The 21,921-nt window shown below is 39.4% G+C and overlaps 2 protein-coding genes across 2 annotated transcripts; one reads left to right on the plus strand and one right to left on the minus strand.

Annotated features, from left to right (window-relative positions):
- Nucleotides 1-2,002: 2,002 nt before the first annotated feature.
- Nucleotides 2,003-9,082, plus strand: si:ch211-137a8.4 (dentin sialophosphoprotein). Its single transcript, XM_057351168.1, has 3 exons — nucleotides 2,003-2,296; nucleotides 4,295-6,309; nucleotides 7,086-9,082. Exons 2-3 carry the CDS (start codon nucleotides 4,476-4,478, stop codon nucleotides 7,106-7,108), a joined length of 1,857 nt encoding a protein of 618 aa, XP_057207151.1. The 5' UTR covers nucleotides 2,003-2,296; nucleotides 4,295-4,475; the 3' UTR covers nucleotides 7,109-9,082.
- Nucleotides 9,083-9,490: 408 nt separating this feature from the next.
- zgc:162698 (Transmembrane protein 87A-like) lies at nucleotides 9,491-19,983 on the minus strand. Its single transcript, XM_057351169.1, has 21 exons — nucleotides 19,699-19,983; nucleotides 19,205-19,277; nucleotides 19,035-19,126; nucleotides 18,814-18,933; nucleotides 17,569-17,622; nucleotides 16,469-16,531; nucleotides 15,243-15,314; nucleotides 15,052-15,160; nucleotides 14,910-14,971; nucleotides 13,999-14,182; nucleotides 13,443-13,542; nucleotides 12,970-13,063; nucleotides 12,409-12,477; nucleotides 11,950-12,058; nucleotides 11,373-11,431; nucleotides 11,166-11,269; nucleotides 10,994-11,067; nucleotides 10,670-10,731; nucleotides 10,411-10,463; nucleotides 10,259-10,289; nucleotides 9,491-9,880 (listed from the first exon to the last, which is right to left on the minus strand). Exons 1-21 carry the CDS (start codon nucleotides 19,834-19,836, stop codon nucleotides 9,839-9,841), a joined length of 1,764 nt encoding a protein of 587 aa, XP_057207152.1. The 5' UTR covers nucleotides 19,837-19,983; the 3' UTR covers nucleotides 9,491-9,838.
- Between the last annotated feature and the right edge of the window lie 1,938 nt (nucleotides 19,984-21,921).

The raw sequence follows: 21,921 nt of genomic DNA on the forward strand, positions 1-21,921 counted from the left end.
AGCGTGGCAGAAATACACACGCTCGCACCTTCCAAGCCCACAGCCCGGGCAGTTCACAACAGCAGCACTTCAATATCTTAGTGCCCCTGATGCTTTAGTATGTGACATCAGATGTGCATTTAGAGGCATAGAGGTGATTGTGGGCTGTTAAGATTCTCTACAACAATGCTTTCTGAAGGATTCTTGCTTAGACACAAAGAGGGAACTGGTCACTTTTCTGAACACAATGAAAATACATTTTTGCTTCTCTGTTTTTAGAGTTCCTCATGACATTGAGCTACAAGTGTCAGAATAGGATCTCCAAATGAATCCGTGAATATACAACGAAGCCTTGTCTGCACACTTAAAGTGATGGTTCACCCCAAAATGAAAATGATGTCATCATTTACTCAACCCCGTGTCATTTTAAACCTTTGTGAGTTTCTTTCTTCTGCAGAACACAAAAGAAGATATTCTGAAGAAAGTTGGTAACTGAACAGCGCCGGCACCCATTCACTTCTATTGTATGGACACAAAACCAATGCAAGTGAGAATGGGCGCCAGTTTACAACATTCTTCAAAATCTTATTTTGTGTTCTGCAGAAGAAAGAAACTCATACAGGTTTGAAATGTCAAGAGGGTGAGTAAATGACAGAATTTTTATTTTTGGGTGAACTAGCACTTTAAATTAACCAGCTCTAATCAGATTTGATCTGTGATGGACCGGACATCAGGGTGATTCTGGAGATGCTGGAGTTGGCGTAATCCTTCCGTGACCCTGCAGAGGACAAGCAGGTTTGGAGAATGGATGGATATGATAAATTATGATCTCAGAGCAGTAGCCTATAAATACCAAATAATCCAAAATCCCTGAAACAGTGAAGTAGAAGGTCAAACAACATCCAAAAACGTGCTTGCTGTTTATTACACAAAACATCCACACGTTTTTCTAGCACCTATGCATATGCAAGCATAAGACACCAATACACACAAGCAAAACACAAAAATCATCGGCTGTTATGCTTCTATTTATAGGTCGCTTCTTCAATCTGACCAATCCTCTTTGCTCCGCCCATTCGCTTGAATGGGGATGATTTTGTTATGATTCTTTGGCGGCACGGATAATCCCTCAACGTGGTCGCTCAGTTCATGAAGCAGACGGAGACTTCATGTCTGACTCGATGATGCTCCAAGACAGACAGGGCACATCCTGCACAAGGAAATTAAAGCTCATAAAGAGCGCGGAATTTTAGTGCAGATGCTCTATCGCATGCAATATTCATCATAAAGCGACGCGTTTTTACGCAGCGCACAGATTATTCAGCATGAGGGCGAATTTGGTCCGATGTTTGAATCGGGGACACGGGCAAATACCATTTTGACCTCGGCGCTGTCCCAGTCGCTTCGTTTCATTCATTGGCTCGAAGCCTCTGGAGGAATTTCTATTGTGAAGACGCGCTGACAAACAAACAAAAACAACAGAGACCATCTAAAATTCAAATAGATTTATTGGTTTTAATGGGAATTGTATTGGTTTTATCTGAAACTACAATAGTCTCAGTGGGTCTCGACTGGTTTTATTGGTGGGATGTTATCTGGCAGATGGGAACCAATAAACTGCAATAAAATCCTACTGGAATAAGGTTCAATACACACTAAAGAAATGTTAAATGGTAAACAGTTGATTGTTCATAATGGTTTGTATCAATAGAATGTGTTGTTCTTTCCATCAAGGCAGTGACATTAGATCATTGCGCAAACACACTTTCTTCTAATTCGCCATTCACATAATGAGGTCGGTTTGCGCACATCTTTATTTGCGGTTCAAAACCCTTACAGGGGGTCCTTGATCTATTAGCCCGTCACGTTGGGGTAAACAAACAACAAAGTAGGCTAACTGACAGACCCGACACAGCTGATTTTAGGAGACGTGATGCAATGGCATTACCACAGTTTACGCACATCAGGGAAGTGTCTTTTAATCAAAAGTATGTGAAACCATCTCAACCCCGTACAGTAACCCTATTGGGGGCGGGTATGTATGGTGGCAGAAGTAGGGTGGGGGTGGTCTCCCTGGTTGCTAAGGGCAACAGGGTGAGATAGATGGAGCCGCAGCTGCGCGTCTGTTAATACCAGCGCTCGACCCTCAACGTCCCCGCGCGCGCAATTCTCTTCACTCACACACTCTCTCACACTGAGCTCTCCTCGGTCAAGGCAGGAAGATGCGAGCGGGGATTTAGTTTCAGCGTCTTTTTCAGTCTGCAGCAGATTATTACCTTTCCTCCAACACAGGACGGATTTACAAACGAGAAACTAGGTATGCAGACTCTTCCCTATAATATATTTGGCTCTTTGTTCGGAATGCACGCATCTGAATGGAGAACTTATTTTTAACCTTAGATTTCATTGTCTGTCAAAATTTGTACGTGTCCCCCTTGGTCTATACAATGGATTTAGTCGTGTTGCGCAGCTCATGTTATAAGGAAGCGCAGAGATTTAGTTGGTAAAGACAATAGGCGCACATTCACTGACTGCGCCCTGTATTTGAATTTCAAGGCTGTGAGTTTGCGCTTTTGGCTCAATGAATTCGTTTCCCGCTTGTAGTGCTTTGTGTATATTTGTTCATGAACGGGGAAATCTGCTTCACCATTGCTAAATTCTCAAGCAACCGTTAAGAGTTCATTCATTCATTCATGCAACTTCGCCAAACGCGCCAGACTGCCCTCTTGCATATTATAATTAGAAGCACTGGAGTGTAAATTTGCTCCAGATTGCGCTTAGTCCAGTGTGTATCAATTAAATGCATTTTAAAGTTTTAACAACATTTTAGCATTTGTAGAATTGCTAAACTGCATAATAAAATGCTGCAGAGATTTCTAGAATGTAACCAGCATGGCTTTACCACAATAGACGCTTGGTGCGCGCGCGCGCGCGAGGCTCGGGTTGTTGTTTTCCCGCTGCATGATGATTTCATAATTTCCACATCACACATTTCCGAGGCGTTAGACATTTCACACGGTCAATGAAGCTAAATCCATTTTCTTTGACAAAATGATTTTATATGATCATTAATGTGAGGTTTTATAAAGTGATGGTGAGAATCAAAACAAGTGCCTGAGCATTGTTCGTGATGTTTTCCAGACACAACAGAAGTAGTACGTCTCGTGTTTTTTTCGTTCCGTTTTTGGCGAGGAACCCATTGCCCCTGTAACGCCGTCAATTAAAATAACATAAGCGATGTTGATGTCAACTGTAGACGTTTTTACAAAATGGAGGATAAGGGACACATTAGCAATGCAAATGAGGTTTTGAAGAGCACTGGCACCTGCTGTCTCGAGCATTTGCATTGGCTTTTCCCTCGTTTCTCATTAGAATTATGCGCTACTTCTGCAAAGCAAGGTTTGAGCTCACACTTAGAGGCTTCTCGAAGGAGCTTCTCCAAATCTCCCCTCCCGCGTTAACATAACAAAAGGCAAGGGTTTTGTCCATGAAAAGAGGGGACAAAACCGTCAAGGCTCAATTGTCCCAGTGTCAGTCGGATGGGCAAGCAGGGTCTTGTGCCCCATTAGTAAACAGACTCAGTCACGGTGAAATCCAATTAATCCATGTTGTTCGATCAGGCTTTTTACTAGGCAAAGAATATTGTGTTTTTATGCTACTGTACGCATTTCACGGTACATACAGTCATGAGGCTTTATGAATAAGCCAGCTGTGTCTGTCACATTTGGTTCACCTCTATCTCAGACTGAACAGATGATGGTCAGTGATTTTAAATTCACTAGTGGGTCATTCAAGTGAAGTATTAAAATGCTTTAAGCATCATAAATTGACCCAGGGTAAAGAGGTGGGAGGTTTGTAAGATATTTCATCATAACATGAGCATTAGACGAGGACATATTTTTGCCATTTTTTATATCCTTGCCCGAAAACATATGCACATTCATACGTGATGAGCTGAATTTCATCAAAAGATGTGATGTGCTGTGCTCCTAGTCTAAATAAGAGCTTTTCTACAAAAGTGCATTACTTCTGAGTTGGATAACAGAAGAAACAGGAAAACTCATCAAATGACCCAAGTGGTAGATAAAATCACTGATCATCTATACAGATGTGCTGTCAAGGTGACTGGAGTCAGCATGAGATTGTCAAGAGCTTTATTTTAACCCACGTAGAACACAACATATACACATTTGCAAGATAAACAATTTATATGCTTAAAAACATGCTAAGGAATATTAGAATGTTTTTTTTAATATATTTTAGCTAAACATCATGCAGTCAGTTTAAAACTAATTGTTGTCTTCTCTCCTTCTAGTTTCGAGTTTCCTCTTCTCTACACGGAATATGATGCAGAATTCCCCCATTCTTGTGGAAATAAATTGGATAAGAAAACTCTCCAATCTGTTGGCTGATCATCAATGATCTCAGTTCCGCAAAGAACATAAAAAAGTTTTTCAGTGAAGAAGCCCTGATAGTTGGAGTTTTTATATTTGGATATGGCAGCAACTGAGGCTAATGCAGAGCCTGTCCAAGCAGACACTGTGGAGACCAAAGCTGAGGTGGAAGCCACAAATGAAGACCCAGCCCCAGCTTCAACTGAGGAAACAAAGTCTACCACTGAGCCAACCCCTAGCACAGAGCCACCAGCTGATAGCAAAACTAAGCCAGCCTCTGAGAAAATATGGGACTCTTTTTTAAACAAAAGTGGGCTTGGAAAAGTAATGGCAGGTAAGAAGAAGAAGGAGCAGAACACAGGATCCGAGGACACCGCTGGAGAGGAGCAGGATAAGACCCCAAATCTGAACGATCAAGGAGATAATACAGAGCCTAAAGAACAGGCGTCCAGTCCGCCAATAGAACCCGCTGAGGCTACAGCTGATGGCCAGGCTATTGAAAAAGCACCAGAAAATGAAGAGGCTTCCCAAGAGCAAAAGGCAGCTAGTGACAAGCCAAAGCAAGGAGAAAAGTCGAGTGTTAGGGACTTCATCCGCAAGCCTGTTGCTAAAATTTTCTCCCACAAGAGCACAGAGAAAAAAGATGGTACAGGGGAAGACCTAAAACAGACTGCCCCCGTTCGGTCAAGATCATTAGACAGGCTCCAGGATGCTGATGCCAGCACAGTTGTGGAAGACCAAACAGAAGACCCTCAGGCTGCAGATGAGCCAGACAAGTCTAACTCTCAAAGAGCCAAACACATGAAACGCTGGCACTCTTTCAAAAAACTCATGTCTCAAAAAAGTCACAAGAAAAGCACAGATGATTCCAAGGATGCTGAGGGGGAAGAGGGAGCCAGTGTGGAGGGAGCAGGTGACAGCGGGACACTGGACTCCACCACAAAGTCAGAACACACTGGGCAAAAACGGTGGAAGCTGAAGAGATCCTGGACATTTCAAGGTATGAAGAGAGATCCATCAGTTGTTGGGATCCACAAACCTAAGGATAAAGAGACTTCGGAGCAAAAAGATGAAAATCCTCCGGAGGAAGAACAGGCTGCGGAAGATGTAAAGGTGACCAGCGATGTGGAAACCCAGGAGAAGACTGAAGCTGAAGGTGAAGAGGAGAAAGGAGCAACTGCTACCACACAGCATGCAAAATCAGTGGACCAGCATGCAAATGAGATCTGGACCTCTTTCAAAAAGCGAGTTATTCCCAAATCAAAGAGGGCATCCGATGCTGGCGGAGCAGAGGAGGAACCAGTGGGTGAGCAGGAGCAGACTGATGAACCACAGGCGGGTAAAGACTCAGGCAAGACAGCCAAGGCAAAAAGGACACACTTCAACCGCGCTGTGTCACTAAAGAACTTCATACTGCGAAAGGGGAAGAGTACCAGCGTGGACATGGGGGAGGGTCTCGCAGCGCAGAAAGAGGGTGACGGTACTGCCGAGAGTGAAGCTAAAGACGTGGATGGCCTTGATGATGCAACTGGGGCAACTGATGTCCCACAGACTGGATCAGAGGAACAGACTGTAGCTCTGAGTGAGAGCAATAACGAAGCTCAGGTGGAAAGCGAGCACAAAAGTTCTGATGGAGAGGAGAGGTCCCACACTAACCAACCATCTGGTCAGCCATCAGACAATTCTCACGCAGTGGATCCAGCATCGGAGGGTGGATGCCAGATGGAGCCCAAAGCCAACGGTGAGAATGGGTGCCCGGATGCTACTTCAGAGGACACCACAGCACACAATCATGAAGCGACTACCCAGAACGATGTGAAGGACGAGGAGACCAACCAGGAGACCATAGACTCTAGTGGCAAAACTTGTCCAAAGGATGGAAAGGTTCTCAATCAAGATGGGAAGTGTGATACTGTCAATGCGGTTGCCCAAAGCGGTGAGTTTGAAGCACCAATTGACTCAAGAGATCTTCAGCAAAATGGAATTGACAAACCAGAATCTAAAGTAGGACTAGGTACTAGTGTTGAGTTAGAGACTGAGGGGGATGAAGGGTCTCTTCCTGAGTCAGCAACGACCAATTCAGGTGACCAAGAGGAGGCTTTGAAGAGGATGTGCTATGAGGTTGCAGCTTCCATCGTTCGTACAGTTGTGTCCTCTGCCACTGAACAGTTAGCCAAGGAGAAGGACCTCCTGGACAGTAGTCTAGAATGTTTTCAACCTGAAAACAATAGCAGTTATGCAGATGTTGATGTCAGTTACAGAGAAGTTACTTTGAATCAGGGATTTCTGTATTGATCGTTGGTGATTCTGAGCACCTTCATTTGAGGAAACGTTCTGGTGTTGTAGACATAAAAAGCCATTGCTTTATCACCCCTTTAAAATTTTCAAAACTGGTGTGAAATATTAGGGCTAGTGTACACAGAGGTGCAACATTTTGTGAAACAGCTCATTCCGTGAAACTATAGCATAGTAAAATTATAGTACGTCTCTATGTTAATGTATATTGTTGAGGCAGAGGAATGACTTTAAGCTCCTTCTAAAAAAAATGCTGTTACTTTCAATTGTGTACTGCTTTCTGGTCAGTGTTTTGGTGAACAATAGCCCAACTGAGCAGCTCCTCAGTAACAAATTGTGTCAGTAATTACTTATTTAACATGTCAAATGTAGAACTACACAGTAATATATTTAATCTTTTCTGTTATCATTTACCAGAAAAAAAGGCGGGAAACGTGTGACGCCACACAAAGAGGATTAGATCTGCATGGGATTCGTTCAGCGAGGAGCTTTGCCCCCCTCCCCCCCAAAATATGGAGTAATCACATGATTCACCATGGTGAGAGATGCAATCCACATAGTTAAAAAAAAATCTTGAAAGCAATAATTCAGATTTATCAATCAGTGCAGTCTTTCCATTCCATCATTGTAAATGTTTTGCCTGTCTACTAGTGAGATTTTATATCGTCATAAATGACATTCCTTTGAAATGTTAATCTCGGTGATCACAAAGTACAGTGGTCATAAAGACTGTTAGTTTTATATTAATTGCCATTCTGTTTGTAGCTTTCCTTTTACTAGATATGTAAATGTGACACATTTGAAATAACAGCCCGTCAGATTGCCCCTGTTCAATTGTAAATTCAATATGGAATGTGCGCTAATCTATGTGTTTTTGTTTTTAGACAGTTATCTTGTGTACATGAATAAACCTTCATTAAACATTAAATAATTCTCTGTGTTTTCTTGCTGAATTATGCATTTGTCGGCTCGTTTTAGAAAACGACAAAACAGTCAAGTAATAACAGATTAATTTGACTTGGCCTTTTGGGTATCTGTAAAACGCATTCTGCAAAATAATCTCGGAAATGGAAGCATACGTAAATGTAAAAACCTTAATCTAAACATTACATAATGGCAAATGTTAGTTTATATTGGATTACACAGACTTCACATTAATCATAATGTAGTGCTTTAACTGTTATTTAATATCCCACTTCATCTCCAATTCTAATGTTGAGCTCAGGTGATCGTGACTACATCGTTGTTGACCCACACTACGCTGTTGACTATTTACATTAATTCTCCAGGATCATTTTATAAGCATGTTAACAGCAGATTAACAGGATGCCTAGCAACAGGTTTCGGAACAGCATTTTCAATAGCTCGATACAGGGTCAGGGTTAATGAAAAACTATGAGGAAGTATTACAAGTTAATCACCAGACTTAACAGAGACAGTATAGCTCAGAGATATCCAGTCTGTATTGGCAAGTAGGTGAAACTGACAATCTGTATAAAAGAAATTAAGGTTGCTTTGAGATTAAATCAATACGTATCAACAGGCAGATGGATGTTACAGGCTTCAGCATATACTGTCAATGTAATAAATTGAATCTTTTATGTTAAAGGCAACTTTGTTTGCTAATAGCTATAAAAATGCTTTACCAACAGACCACTGCATGTATGTGAAAACGAGTCATAAGGGTCAAGTTTTCGAAAGTTAGATTTATACATCACCTGAACGCTGGATAAAGATTTCCATTGATATATGGTTTGTTAGCTAGTTATCAAAATATTAAGAAAATAGTTGTAGCTGTAGTAGGTCGTTCCTAAGCAGTAACAGGTTTGTTTAATGCGCTCTATTGGCTTACTGCTGTAATGGCGTTGTGGAGAGATGAACCTATGATCTACATAGAAATCTATGATTTACATAGATACCAAACTTGAGTGGGTAACTCCCAAAAAGCGGGCAGCCGCGAGCGATGTTTGTAGGCGTGTTTCCGGCCATTTTTGTTTTAGATTTTGCTGCATCCACTCACAAAAGTAAAGTTTTGATATATTAACGATAGTAAATTTACAAAATATCTTCATGGAACATGATCTTTACTTAATATCCTAATGGTTTTTGGCATAAAAGAAAAATCAATAATTTTGACCCATAGCCTACAAAGTCTTGTTGGCTACAAATATAATGTTACAAAATACCTGTGCAACTTAACTGGTTTTGTGGTCCGGGTCACGTGTGAAACAACCCATGGTCAGCTGTTTAACTTGTGAAAGGAAAAACATTTTAAAATCTTTTTAAAGGTTAAACTTGATCATATTTGGTAACTAGTTAATGCAATGGGTATTCGCAACTAACAATGAAAAATATTATTTACAGACCTTATTGAATTAATGGTATCTTGTAAATACACTATTATTGCTAATTTGTTCAAATAACTTTTACAATTGTGAAAATATGCTGATAGTCAAATTATATAATTATTAATTAATATGTTAGCTATTGCATCATCTAAACGTTGACGTACAGAACATAATTGTAAGCTTGAATCGGCTGTCAAAAACAACCACCTCTGCCCTTTGTTTTCGTCAGTGTTGACAGTCAAAACACTGCTAACCTAATTTTCCCTAGTCATGTAACGGCACATAAAAACAGGTGTGTGTTTATAACACAGCTTTACACCCAACCTTACATAAAAAGCCCTTGAAAGGCAATCTGTTTAATGATCCACAAGATGACACTTAATGGCCACTTTCACTGAAAATACCAGCAGGTCAGCGATGCACTCTTAATCTGTGAAAGCATACTGATGAATTAAAGAGAAACGCAAAAGAGTCTTTATCTTACGCGTTTTCCCATCTTTATGTGATTAATAAGAGGATCGCCGTGCGAAAGCCTCTTTCTGAAAGAGCACAATGCACAAAACAATGTGTTTAAATCACATTTTGTACTTTAGATATGTATACAACAAAGGCAATTTACAGAAATGTTTAAGAAACTTTTACACCGTATCTTCTGAAAATATAAATACAAACAGGCAATTAAAAATAAAACAAGTCCTTTAGTGCATTACCCTCATCGCCCCACATATTTACAGGCACTGCTTATAAAAACCTCATTCATTTGGGATAAAGCAGTTGTGCATTGACATAAACATTATGTACAATACATACATCTTCACAGACCTACTCCATTTTGGACATCTCAAATTTTGTAGTCATGATCTCCTGAGGAAAAAAAGGATTTTGCATTAATACCAAAATTGTAACAATGCACATTTTAACAAAAAAAAGGTATTACAGATGTAATAATAAAAAAATGCTAATTCGCTTTGCAAATTTCAACACGGTTACATAAACACTGTATTATAGTGTGTAAACTCATTTCCTCTTTAAAGAGGTTTGTCCATATTGGCTGCGTGTGAGATGAACATGTCCAACGTGAACTTAAGTGAGCTCTTATTAGCGAGACAAAACCTCCAAACCCCCAGCGCTCCTTTTGTTCCACACAGAAAGAAAACAACCCACGGTGACTGAGGGTAAACACTGTGACGTGACAGTCTGCTCACACAGCGCCCACTGGTGTTCAAAGCATTACACACTCACCTCGTCTGAGTCTAGCAGAGGCGGCAGCGCACTGAAAAAAACAAACAATTTGCTATAATAGACAAATGGTGATGAATAGCCAACATATTTTCTACTTTAACAAACCGTTACCAAAGTGTGATTGTATTATGCCATTTTAAAATGATCCTTACACATCAGCCATTGAAGAGGGAATGTTCTCCTCAACCCATTTGAGATCTTCATCCTAAATGAACCACAAAGCAAATATGAACTGAAGGCTTCTGTGACCCCCGCATTTTCAGTAAATCTCAGAATACACTACAGATCACAACAACTTCTCTGTGTAGTGCAAAATTTGTCATTTTCTGCGATAATGAGTCATGTAAAATCATTGCTGAAGCAGGCGAGGAATTCTGATGTTTTTATAGTAAAAATACTGGAGTGCTTTACCACTTTATTGGGCTTCACATTTCCGTTGGTCTCTGGTTTCATTCCTCTCATTTTCACACCCTCTGTAGATTCAGGCAAAACTGGTTAGAACCGGCCAAACAGGCGTACACTGACAGATCTGCAAACTTGATAAGCAGCATTCAAGTGTGCTGCTTACTTAAACGCTTAATCCGGTACTTTGAGAACTGTCCTTTTAGTGAATCAGCACTGCATATAAAACTATAAATTACAGTCTCTCATGTACAGAATCAAATCTTGCTCTAAAAACACAGAGTACTACTTCAATCTACTTTAATCTGCTAATTTGTTCATTAGCACTCTCACCGAAGGCTTCATTCATAAGTTGTTCTCCCTCCTCTTCTTCACTTATCTCATCCACCAGTGGGCTGAAGGCGTATCTGAAGAATTCACATGGACAGCGATTCAAAATCTGTGCTATATTGCTAATGCAACAGAATTAGCTGAATTTACCAAATGTAAGGAGAAGAGAATTTACCTCTGGTTATTGGCTGATGGTCTCCACAAGAACATGATGACAAGCAGGATACTGGAGAAGAGAAAACGCCAGAAGGCATCATCTATCCACAGCTCTCTCCAGTCCTATAAAAGTAGGCGAGGGTGATAAAATGAATATGAATTTTAATAAAAGGTACAATGGTTGTGTGGAACACAGATTTATGATATATCAATAAGGAATACTTACAGATTGGCACTTGGCCATCTTAAAGGTCTTTGTCGTCCAAACAATGAAAATAACAGAAGCTGAAAGAAAATCAGGATTCTATATTAAAGGCAATGCGGGAAAATCAAGCAAATTTTATTTTTAACTAGATTTGCATTTTGTAAAAAAAACACAAAACAGTGCTAAAGTTCCGGGTAACTGTATAGTTTGAAAACCCAAATAGATAAAGAGCGGAAGAGAGGTTGAACCACTTTATTTGTGGTGCACGTTCCATTAATAAATCATGTAACCCAAATGTTTTATATAGACCAACCACAATTTAGGATGCAAATATCCTGACAGGCTGCAAGTGTCAAATGAAAGTCAATAGGAGAATTTAAAACTGTATCTTTAACGTTTAAATTAAATGTCACATTCGTTTTAAAACAATAAAAACTGAAATCACACTACAGTATATGGACGCTGGTGTGTCCAACAGTTTGGATATACTGTAAACTTAAGAAAAAAGGTAGAAAAAGAACTAGTTTGAGGATTTCAGTGGCTACCTTTCCAGATTCATTTCACACAAAAACTAGAGTAGCATGAAGTATGTGCTCACCAATGACAGCGAATATGAGCGTGTTAGTGAAGTGTCGATAAAGGGAAAGCTTGACCACGTTTCTTCTCAGCCGAAGAAGCTTCATCGTCTGGGCCAAGCTTATGAAGATGTGACTGGGTGTCAAGGACTACATCAGTGGACGTGAGCTCAGCATCTTTTTAATATTCATACACAAGCTATGGCAGACACACTTTAAAACAGTAGTTCAAAGACACACCGATATGGCTGGATATAAAAGAAAGACAAAATGTGAAACAGATCTCTGAGGTTTTACTGACCCCCGCTAAGTACAGCGACCGACAGAGTAATTTAAAAGACTTTATCCCTTATGTCATTGATCAAAAAGAAAGAAAATCCAGGGAGTTGCAAGCAGAAAGAAGACAAAAAAGCTATTTGATATCCTAGACATTCAGGATCACTGCTACACAAACTAAGAGAGAAAGAAAAAAATGAGGATATCCACCAGCAGAGGGTAGAGTCGAGAACAGCCAAAGGGATTGCAGCCAGCAACACCAGGTCATCTTCAGCCTGGCAGAACAACATAGGGGGAGAAACAGGAAAGAGAAGAGGAGGACCATCACACACACCACCATCATTAGAAGATTTTTTTTCATGCAAAGTAAGCTGGAAGACAAGGGCAAGAGAAACTGAAAGGAGTAATTCTAGACTGTGTCTAGACTGAATCCACACCACATCCCCTCGAAGATCGCTTATAAATTAAACTCTGTACATTCTACATTCATTTCCATCTGCATCATGCAGATGCCAGTGCGGCAACAGAGAACAGCACAATCACATGGCCTCAATTCTTGATTGACTTATGAAAGGATATCCACCACACTATACAAGAATCAATGAGGGCCATAACAATGTCACAAAGCAGTCTGCTTGAACCGTCATGCTCCTGCGAGAGAGAAATGTTAGGTTTCACGTGGTATTGGTGCAGCAAAAAACACATTACATTGAAATTCTATCACAGAGTTTTTTTTTAATAGTCTCTATTCGGGTTGCACTTCTTACCGTGTTTACTCTAAGGACACCCTCTATAATGGAAAAGATAAGATAGAGCAGTCCTACTCCCACCACCCTGTGCAGCAATGCTCCTAGTCTTGGTCTGCAGTGTAAAAGGAATGCAGTTATTGCCAAGAGAAATAAATCCGGAATGTTACAAAACATTCTCTAAATTCAGAACATACAGAACATTGCCCAACATTTTGAGGTTTTACCCTTATATTTACATTTACTTATTTAACACCCTTTTAAGGTAAACGGTAATGGTTTGCATTGAGTATTAGGTTAAACGTTCCTTTAAATGCAGATTTGAACAATATCAATTGATACTGATATTCATTTTATTGAAAGTAAAGCATCATACTGCATTTAATAGCTTAATCTCAGGTCTATTTTGCCAAAATGTTTTCATTCTAATTCATTAAAATCTGGTAAAGTATGAAGCAACTACCTTCAGATATTACCGCTTATAAACAACTTACTTGACTATTCCGTATCCAAGACTAGCGATGATGACAAGTACTCGTGCCAGGGTTCTTTTCACAGCTGAAAGCACCTCGGCAAAAACCACAGCGCCGTGAACTGTACACACACAGTAGGACAACATAAGGATGACAATTAAAAGCACAATTGAAGAACAACAACCCACATCAAACAAAACGGTGATATTAAAGTTATTGGGCTCTCGAAAACAATTTTGATCACAATCACAGCATTCTACAGTGACATATGTTTGTACTCCAGCCAATGAACAGTATAAAAGACTTTGTCCCAGACAAGCCTTTTTTATGTCCCTCATGTATTCTGAAGTGTAATAATTAATACTCAAATCATTATTTTACATCTTTGTTTGTTAAGCAGTCAGGATCATATGCTGTTAGGGGGTCAAAGTAGGGCCTCTGTTCTGCCTCAACCTGACTGTTTGCTTTAGTTCCTTGTTATTTACCAGGAAACTGAAATGAATAATTGGCTGATAAACCGGTTTTAACAAACAAACAAAAAAGGTGACATATATCAGTGAAAGGCTTATTGTGTCACCTGAGAGACCATCATATCGGATACTCTGGAACTCTGCATAGTAGACAGCCTTTTCCAGCATGCCCAGGAAGATAACTCCTCCAATCCAGAACTGAATCCGCAGCAGGTCTCTCCAGTAACAAGCCGAGAGAGCCAACCACATCACGCCCATAATCACATAGATGATGCACATCACCATGTAAAACTGAGTACAACAGCCATTGAAACAGACAATGAGCTGGAAGCTTTTGTTAAAGAAACAAATCCGTACGCTTCACAAAACAGATGTGCTACTTGCTGTAACTTAAAGTGATAGTTCACCCAAAAATGAAAATTCTGTTATCAATTCTTTACCCTCTTGTCATTTTAAACCTGTTTGACTTTCTTCTGCAGAACACAAAAGATATTTTGAAGAATGTTGTTAACTGGCACCCATTCACTTGCACTGGTTTTGTGTTGAACACTTGCGCTGTTCGTTACCAACTTTCTTAAAAATATCTTCTTTTGTGTTCTGCAGAAGAAAGAATCTCATACAGGTTTGAAATGACAAGAAGCTGAGTTAATGATAACATAATTTTCATTTTTAGGTGAACTATCCCTTTAAAATTCTACAATATCCTAACCAGCCACAACATGACAGGTTTGTCTTTCTACACTGAACTGCCTCGTGGCGTGACGCAATGACAGTCAATCAGAAAATATTTGATGTGTAACGTACAGTTATTAAAAGCAGGGTTGTTGACCCGGCTACCATTTACTCTATGGGGTTGGGCTACCCAACATGATGCAACATAAATAGAAGTGATCAAGCAAAACAAACATCTTGTTACTCACGGGGTCATGGCTGGTTAGGACACAACCGCTAATTTACACAGACGAGGGCACAGTGATGCAAAAACTACTAAAAGAAAAACAAAACAAAGTGGACTTACAATCATCAATGGCCATTCCGATGCTGAGATGTATTCATAGGGGCCTTGCATCCTGACCTCCACTGTAATTTCAGAAATTTAAAACACCCTTTTTAATATTACATTTGAAGGGAATACAACTAAATATCATTCACAATCTTACGCTGTATGCTCCATTTAGTTTCTGTGGCAGGTGGAGTTTCTTCAATTTTTATAATGAACATATAGGGACTGTCCTCCCAGGTCTGTGCCACTGTGCTGTCTGTGAGCTTCTGTGATGACAAAAAAAAAGCAGTGTTATGGGTCGTATTTGTAAAAAAGTTTGAGAATTACATTTTGTGCTCTAATACTCACCCGACTATCTAATGATGAAGATGGATTGCTTTTTGCAGCGCTCTGTACTTTGGTTACAGCAGCTTTGTCCTGCTAACATTGGAAACAGTGATTCATGTAATAAACCAGTTGACAAAATTCGACTAATGCATGGTATGTATAATCATACAGCCCAGACCAGAGTCGTTGAAATACAGTTACGACACTCCATCTCGTCGTCGTGTGGTCACTTGGTTCATGGAGTGCTCAATAGTTCAAATCCATGCCGTCAACCTATTTGAAGGGATTTTAGTGGGACAGGCAACAGCAACTACACTCAAAAAAACGAACTGTCGCTGCTGTTAGTTTTACTTAACCCATCCTTGTTCACAGTACATAAAGAATAAAGTTAACTATGTTATTTATACTAAAAAATTTGATCTGTCAGCTTTACTTAACAAGTGTTTGACTGGTCAACTTAACATTGTTGAGTAGAACGCAAAACCCTATAATATTGGACCTATTGTTGAGTTTACTTAATATAAACAAGTTAATTCAACATAACTGGTCGAGGGGGATTTTCAGTTCCCAGCATGCTTTGCGTAATACTGCATTTAGGCAGTAAATTCACCGAAAAGTGTTTTTCGGTAAAGAAAAAAGACTTGATTGTGCTTAATGTTCATTTATCTTTGAGGTTTAAAAGAGTTTGTTGTATTTTTTAGTTTTAGGGTTGCCATTGTTTTGAAGAGGGTTACATATGCTTAGGCTGTGAGAGGTTTATGCGCACCAATGATGTCTATTGCATCATTCAATGAGCTTTAACTGTGCTAATGCCAGTACTGAGATGCCTCTCATCTTAATATTGTTGCGTGGAACCACTTGATGCAGCTTTTTCAACAAATCATTTTTTTGAGTATATTTGCATAAATTTAGCTAAATATATTAGCACATTGTGTCCACTGATTACTACGTACAACATTTATAGCAGCATTTTGTCTGGGGAGTAATATGGATATAAGATCTATGAACATAAAATATGTCCGCCAACTCGTTAAAATGTTAAAACATGCAGTTATTTCACCAACTGTACAGCAAATGCGTTTGGGAGACATTGAAATGCTTCAGTGCTGTGTTTGGAACTACTGGTCGCTCCATGACGCGAGTTACTTCCGCATTCCATCCTTACTATGGAGGTTTTTGCGAGTGTCGTAACTGTATTTCAAAGGCTCTGTACATGTAAAATCATGTTAACCATTTTTTAAACTAACTTCTTTTTTTTCTTCTTTCTTATCCACCTCTCTCTTTTGTTTGCCTTGTGCATCCGTGGTTGGCTGAAACAAAATACAAAAAGAGAAATCAGAAATTGTTTCCAAACTCTTCTTGTGTTCAGAGTTTAAAGTTAAACAACTAAAACAAATCACTGAAAAAGTTACAATTCAGGCTGAATCTGCTTGAATTTCATTCCTTTCTGTGCTTTGAGAAGTTTCCTCACCACTCATCAGCGTTACATCTTCCTTCTGTTGTTTCTAAGCAACTGACACAGACTTAGGACCACTTATCTACTAGTTAAACCAGACACTCATATTAAAGGAGTCATATGACACGGCTAAAACGAATATTATCGATTGTTTTAGATGTAATGCAATGTGTATACACGATTTAAGGTTAAAAATGCTGTATTTCCACATAACGTGCATGTTTGGATCTCCTCTTTGCCCCGCCTCTCTGAAACGTGCAGATTTTTAACAAAGCTCATCGCTCTGAAAAGCGAGGTGTGCTATGATTGGCCAGTTAACCAGTGCGTAGTGATTGGTCGAATACTGCAAGCGTGTGACAGAAATGTAACGCCTCTTACCATATTTGGAACATCAGGTTCCAAAGCAATTGTACTGACAGGTATGCCCACCTTACTTGCGTATTCATTTGGGTGGTCTTAGTCAAATCAAACCACGAACTGACGTAGATTTGTGGGGGTGTGGTTACACGAGGCGTTTCAGGCAGGTCTGGGTGAGCATTCGCTTTTAGATAGAATGCATCTTTTGTTCCGACACTTTAATTTTTGCAATTTTACGTGTCTAGTACATGCATGGGCAACTTAGAAAAACACGTGTTCGCGCCATATGACCCCTTTAACAATGACATCTGAATCTGAATCAGAAAGAGCTTTATTGCAAAGTATGTCTGCACATACAAGGAATTTGTTTTAGTGAAAGAAGTGTTAAGTACAGAACAACAACAGCAGTACACAAGGCTACTAAAAAGTGATGCATATATGCTCAACAAGATTATATATAGATGCTAATTGAACGTAGGGCACATAACACTTAAAACCTGGTTCAGATACATCAGTTAAACTATAGTTTCTCACCTGGGACTCTAGTGGAGCCAGCATTTTTTTCTCATCAAGCTCCTTTACTCCAAGCTGTGAAATTAAAATAACAAATATTGAACAACAGATCTATTGGTATTCATGCAAACAATACCATAAAAAATTAAGAGTATCTTTCATGTATTGTGATCAAAGTCTAACCATGACTTAAGTAAGGAATAATTGACGACGGGCGGTTCAATTATCGAAAGTTAATGCACACCCTTCGCGTCGTGGCCGTTACACCTCGGATGTGCATTAACTTTTGATAATTGAAAGGACCGGAGTCAATTATTCCGCTTATACCACGGTCACAACACCACAAGACGTTGTTACGATGTTTTATCTCAAGACATTTGTATGGTATTTGTCCCGGAATGCACTTGCTGGTAGGACTAATTTCTTACGCATCTCATCTGAAGGCGTTGCTTGAGCCTGCATATGCAGTTTTCCGAGAGCGAGAGGAAGACAGACAGTGCACATGCACACGCGTTTGCTTTGCTTCACTGAGAGTGAAACGACAAGTATCTATATTTGATTTGTTTTCGTCGTATTTAACACCCCTGTCGTATAAGAAAAGTATTAAGAGAAAAAAGTGACACGGAGGTTTCTGCGCCAGCTGCGGTTCTCGCAGTGGCATAGAAAGCTTCCTGCTGTGTGTTTTAAGTCCCGTTTACCCATTCCACAGACGAATTTAACATGTTGTTTTTGTTATATTTGTGCTTCGCGTTTTATCTTTAACCCGCTGATTGTGTCTTGTAGTTTGCCGTTACCTTTGATACATGCTTTAGTTTTTCGTCTGAACAGTCCTGTACAGTGCTCTCGCCATTGTTGTTCAAATGTTCATGCTGTCCATAAATATTAATAGTTATTTCTTCTCAGACAATGGAATTTGCCTGTCACTTTGTCTGTTGTTAGATACGTATTCAGTGGTGGACAGTAGGCTACATTTAAGTTAAACTGGGCGCAGTGATATGGAACTGTAATTCGGTCGACAAATCTGGAACTACTTCATAGGTGTGCGTTTAACTGAAAAATAATGCACACCAGTTGAACGTTCGTCAGCCAATCAGAATGAAGCATTCAACAGCCGCGTGGTATAACAAATAAGAACCAATTTAAGTAAATGCTACCTGTCAGTCAAATTTTAGCAAGTGTTGAAACATCGCATAATCTACTTTAAATTAGTCTAATAATATACAACATATAAAACACTTGTAATAAAAAGAGGATCATTCCACATACCACATTTCCAGAAAGGTGTTGCTGGCACTCTAGGGAAGGATATGTGTGGGTTATGTAGTAGCCATTGCCTCCTTCTCGCAGCACTTGTGTATTGTCAAAATACTGTTTTACCATTTCAAGCTGTTCAGAGGAACAGAGAATAATGCATATTAATATGCTGCAAATAATCTTAACATCTGCACATCCTAGCATTGAAATTGTCAGATAAACTGTGGACTTACATCAAGTCCAAACACTTCATCATGGCAAGGGGAACTTCGCAAATACCACGCTATGTTGAGCTTTACAGGTGTGCTGCATGTTTCACCAAGCCCTGAAACATACCCACCTATGCATTAGTTGATTTCATAAAAACTGCCAATGAAACAGACAAAGAAAAATGTATACTCACATTTCAGTTCAATGATAGTGTCATTGTACATTGTCTTAGGAAAAAAGAAGTGATTTTGCTTCTTTGTAAGATCCTGAAAAGACAAAATAATTCCTAACATTTATTACTTTAGTTAACCAAAAGAGGCACTTTTGTGTAGACATATTAAACATAAAATCCATTGGTAATTCTAATCATACAATGTGAAGATCATAAGGAATATGAATATGACTGCACCAGGTTACAACAGCGCTACTGCAATGATCATTAATTACTGCTTGTAAAGGTCACTAGGTAGTCATCTATACTAGTGCATGACCAAGAAAACCGGTCAGCTTAGACTGAACACACTATTCTGTTACCCCGTGTAATACTAGCACGTCCCAGTGTACATAAATGCTTATTATTAGAAAATATTGCGTCTCTAAACACAATGAACTGTCATTTGTCTAACGTTACAACGTGCACAAGCGTCAAGACTTCACTTAAGCCTGGATAACAGCTGATGCACTTACGCTGTCCACGTTCAGGATCCATTTTCCCTGCTCAGACATAGCAGTCAGCGGTTGAATAAATACGAAATGAAGAATGGCGACAAGAAATACTCCTTTTATTCTTGACGATACCATCACCTCGCTAGTGACAGACGCCATTGCTATAAGGAAGCAGTTGACGTGACAAGTTCTGCGCGAGCTGCTCACTTCCCTATGCGGAGCTACATCCTTTTAGACGTAACTTGGTGGGCGGGAACGTTTTATAAATCCATAGGCTTGTTCGACTTGTTCGGTTTTTCTAATCGCTCTCGCGGTACTTTGATGTCATTCGCCTATTAGGACGTCCTCAGACTTCAGCGTAAATGCTCAGATATCAGATGAAACTGCATCGCGCCTCAGACAAAAGGCATCAGTTCTGAATGAAGGCAATGAATCAATTTTATAAGGAATTGTGAAATAACCACTAATTGTCCTGTTATTCAACCCACAAACCTCTAGATGGCACCATGTTAAGTGATGCCAAGGATATGTTGACATGTTAGTCCAGAATAAAACAGATATGATGCGCTTTGTTATTAAATTTAAGCCAAACAGACAGTCAAAGCGTAATGAAACACAAGTAATGAAAAGTACTTTGTAGCCTACATACGTCAGAGGTTAGGCTAATCATTAAATACATTTAAAAAATCACATATCCTGACAGCTTTTATTATTTGAATGTCTTGACGTACATCCGAATAAATTTTTAAGAGACAGAAACAATTTTTATACATTTTAAAAACAACATGTGGTCAATATATCAATTACAAATCAAATCTGTCAAAAGTTTCGAAATATTACTGCTGGAGAACTGGGCTGCGTTCAGCCCCAACAAAACGTTGCAAAACGTTTTTTAAACAGAAACGGTGGTGTGGTTGAACACCCTGTTGTGATGACGCAAAGGTTGAACTATGGCAGCTGAGAAGGCCATTAGTGTTCTTTTTGAAGAATTTTCGAAACCTGATGAAATCTGTATAAATACGTGTTGAATACTGCAAAATACATGTCTTCTAATATCTTCAATTGTTGCCTATACCGAGCTGCAGCGGACACATTTAAACGACTTTACTTGGACCCATTGTGCGAGCTATCTCTTTAACACCGCGTGGGTTATATACAGTACATAGTTGCCAAGTCCGCTTACAATACGCGACCTTGGGCTTCTTTTTCTGTCAAGCCGCGTTAAAAAATCACTTGTTGCGGGTTTTGGGGCTTATTTTAAAAATATGGTTGCTTGTTCTGAACCTAACAAGCAACTTTGTTTCTTTACATCTATGGTCGCTGTTTTGTTCAATCCATTAACACTGTCTGCTCAAAGGTAGGCTTTTTGTACTACATGCGGCAGAGCATAACATCACAGCACTGCGAGAGCTATTTGAAAGCATACAGAGATGTCTACTGTCGAATCACTCTCGCGGTACTATGATGTCACGCGCCGATTGGTCTGCGCGGCGCCGCAGGAGGTCACACAACATATCTAAGCACGTAAAACAACATAGAGAAGCCAAGAATGTTACAGTGGTCTCTTCACGTAATCATCGGCGCTCTTTGGATAATCGGAGGTAAATATACTAAACAGATGAAATATTCACTTAAAGATACAAAGCATTTTATAACCGGGCTACATCATTAAACATGTTAAAAGTGTAGATCTGCGCGTTTGGCTACACAGCGTTATTCAAGCCTAAGCACGTGTGAATAGCGTAATTTGTCCTCAAACACACCGCCTCCTTTCCCCTACCAACTAAACTAAATGTATTACATCTGTCACGATTAGAATGAAATGTGAAAATGAACGAAACGTTCAGATCTGATCACGGTGCAGCAAAGGGGTAGGGAGGGATGACCCTATTTATTAGGCTATAAGGTAAACATCAAACATTTTTATTGTATTAAATAAATGTATTGATCATTGCAGAATATCATTTAAAAAAGTATACATCAAATGCATATAGTTCAGTTTTACTTTATTATAAATGTGTGGCTGTTACAGCTACGTTAAGTGGTCATTATATCTTCCCCTTTTCCATCTCTCCAGGCCTATACTGCTCACATCAGATTTGCAATTAATTTTTGTAAAATAATTTATGTTTGTGTTTTTCAAACAGGGTAGTGTCAGTTTGAAATGACCCAGGTTCGTTCATTAATAATAAATAATTGATAATAAATTACATTGATGATCATGAATAATGTTGGGCTTGTTTT

Source organism: Triplophysa rosa, linkage group LG14 (assembly GCF_024868665.1).
Source record: "Triplophysa rosa linkage group LG14, Trosa_1v2, whole genome shotgun sequence".
NCBI classification, from domain to species: Eukaryota; Metazoa; Chordata; class Actinopteri; order Cypriniformes; family Nemacheilidae; genus Triplophysa; species Triplophysa rosa.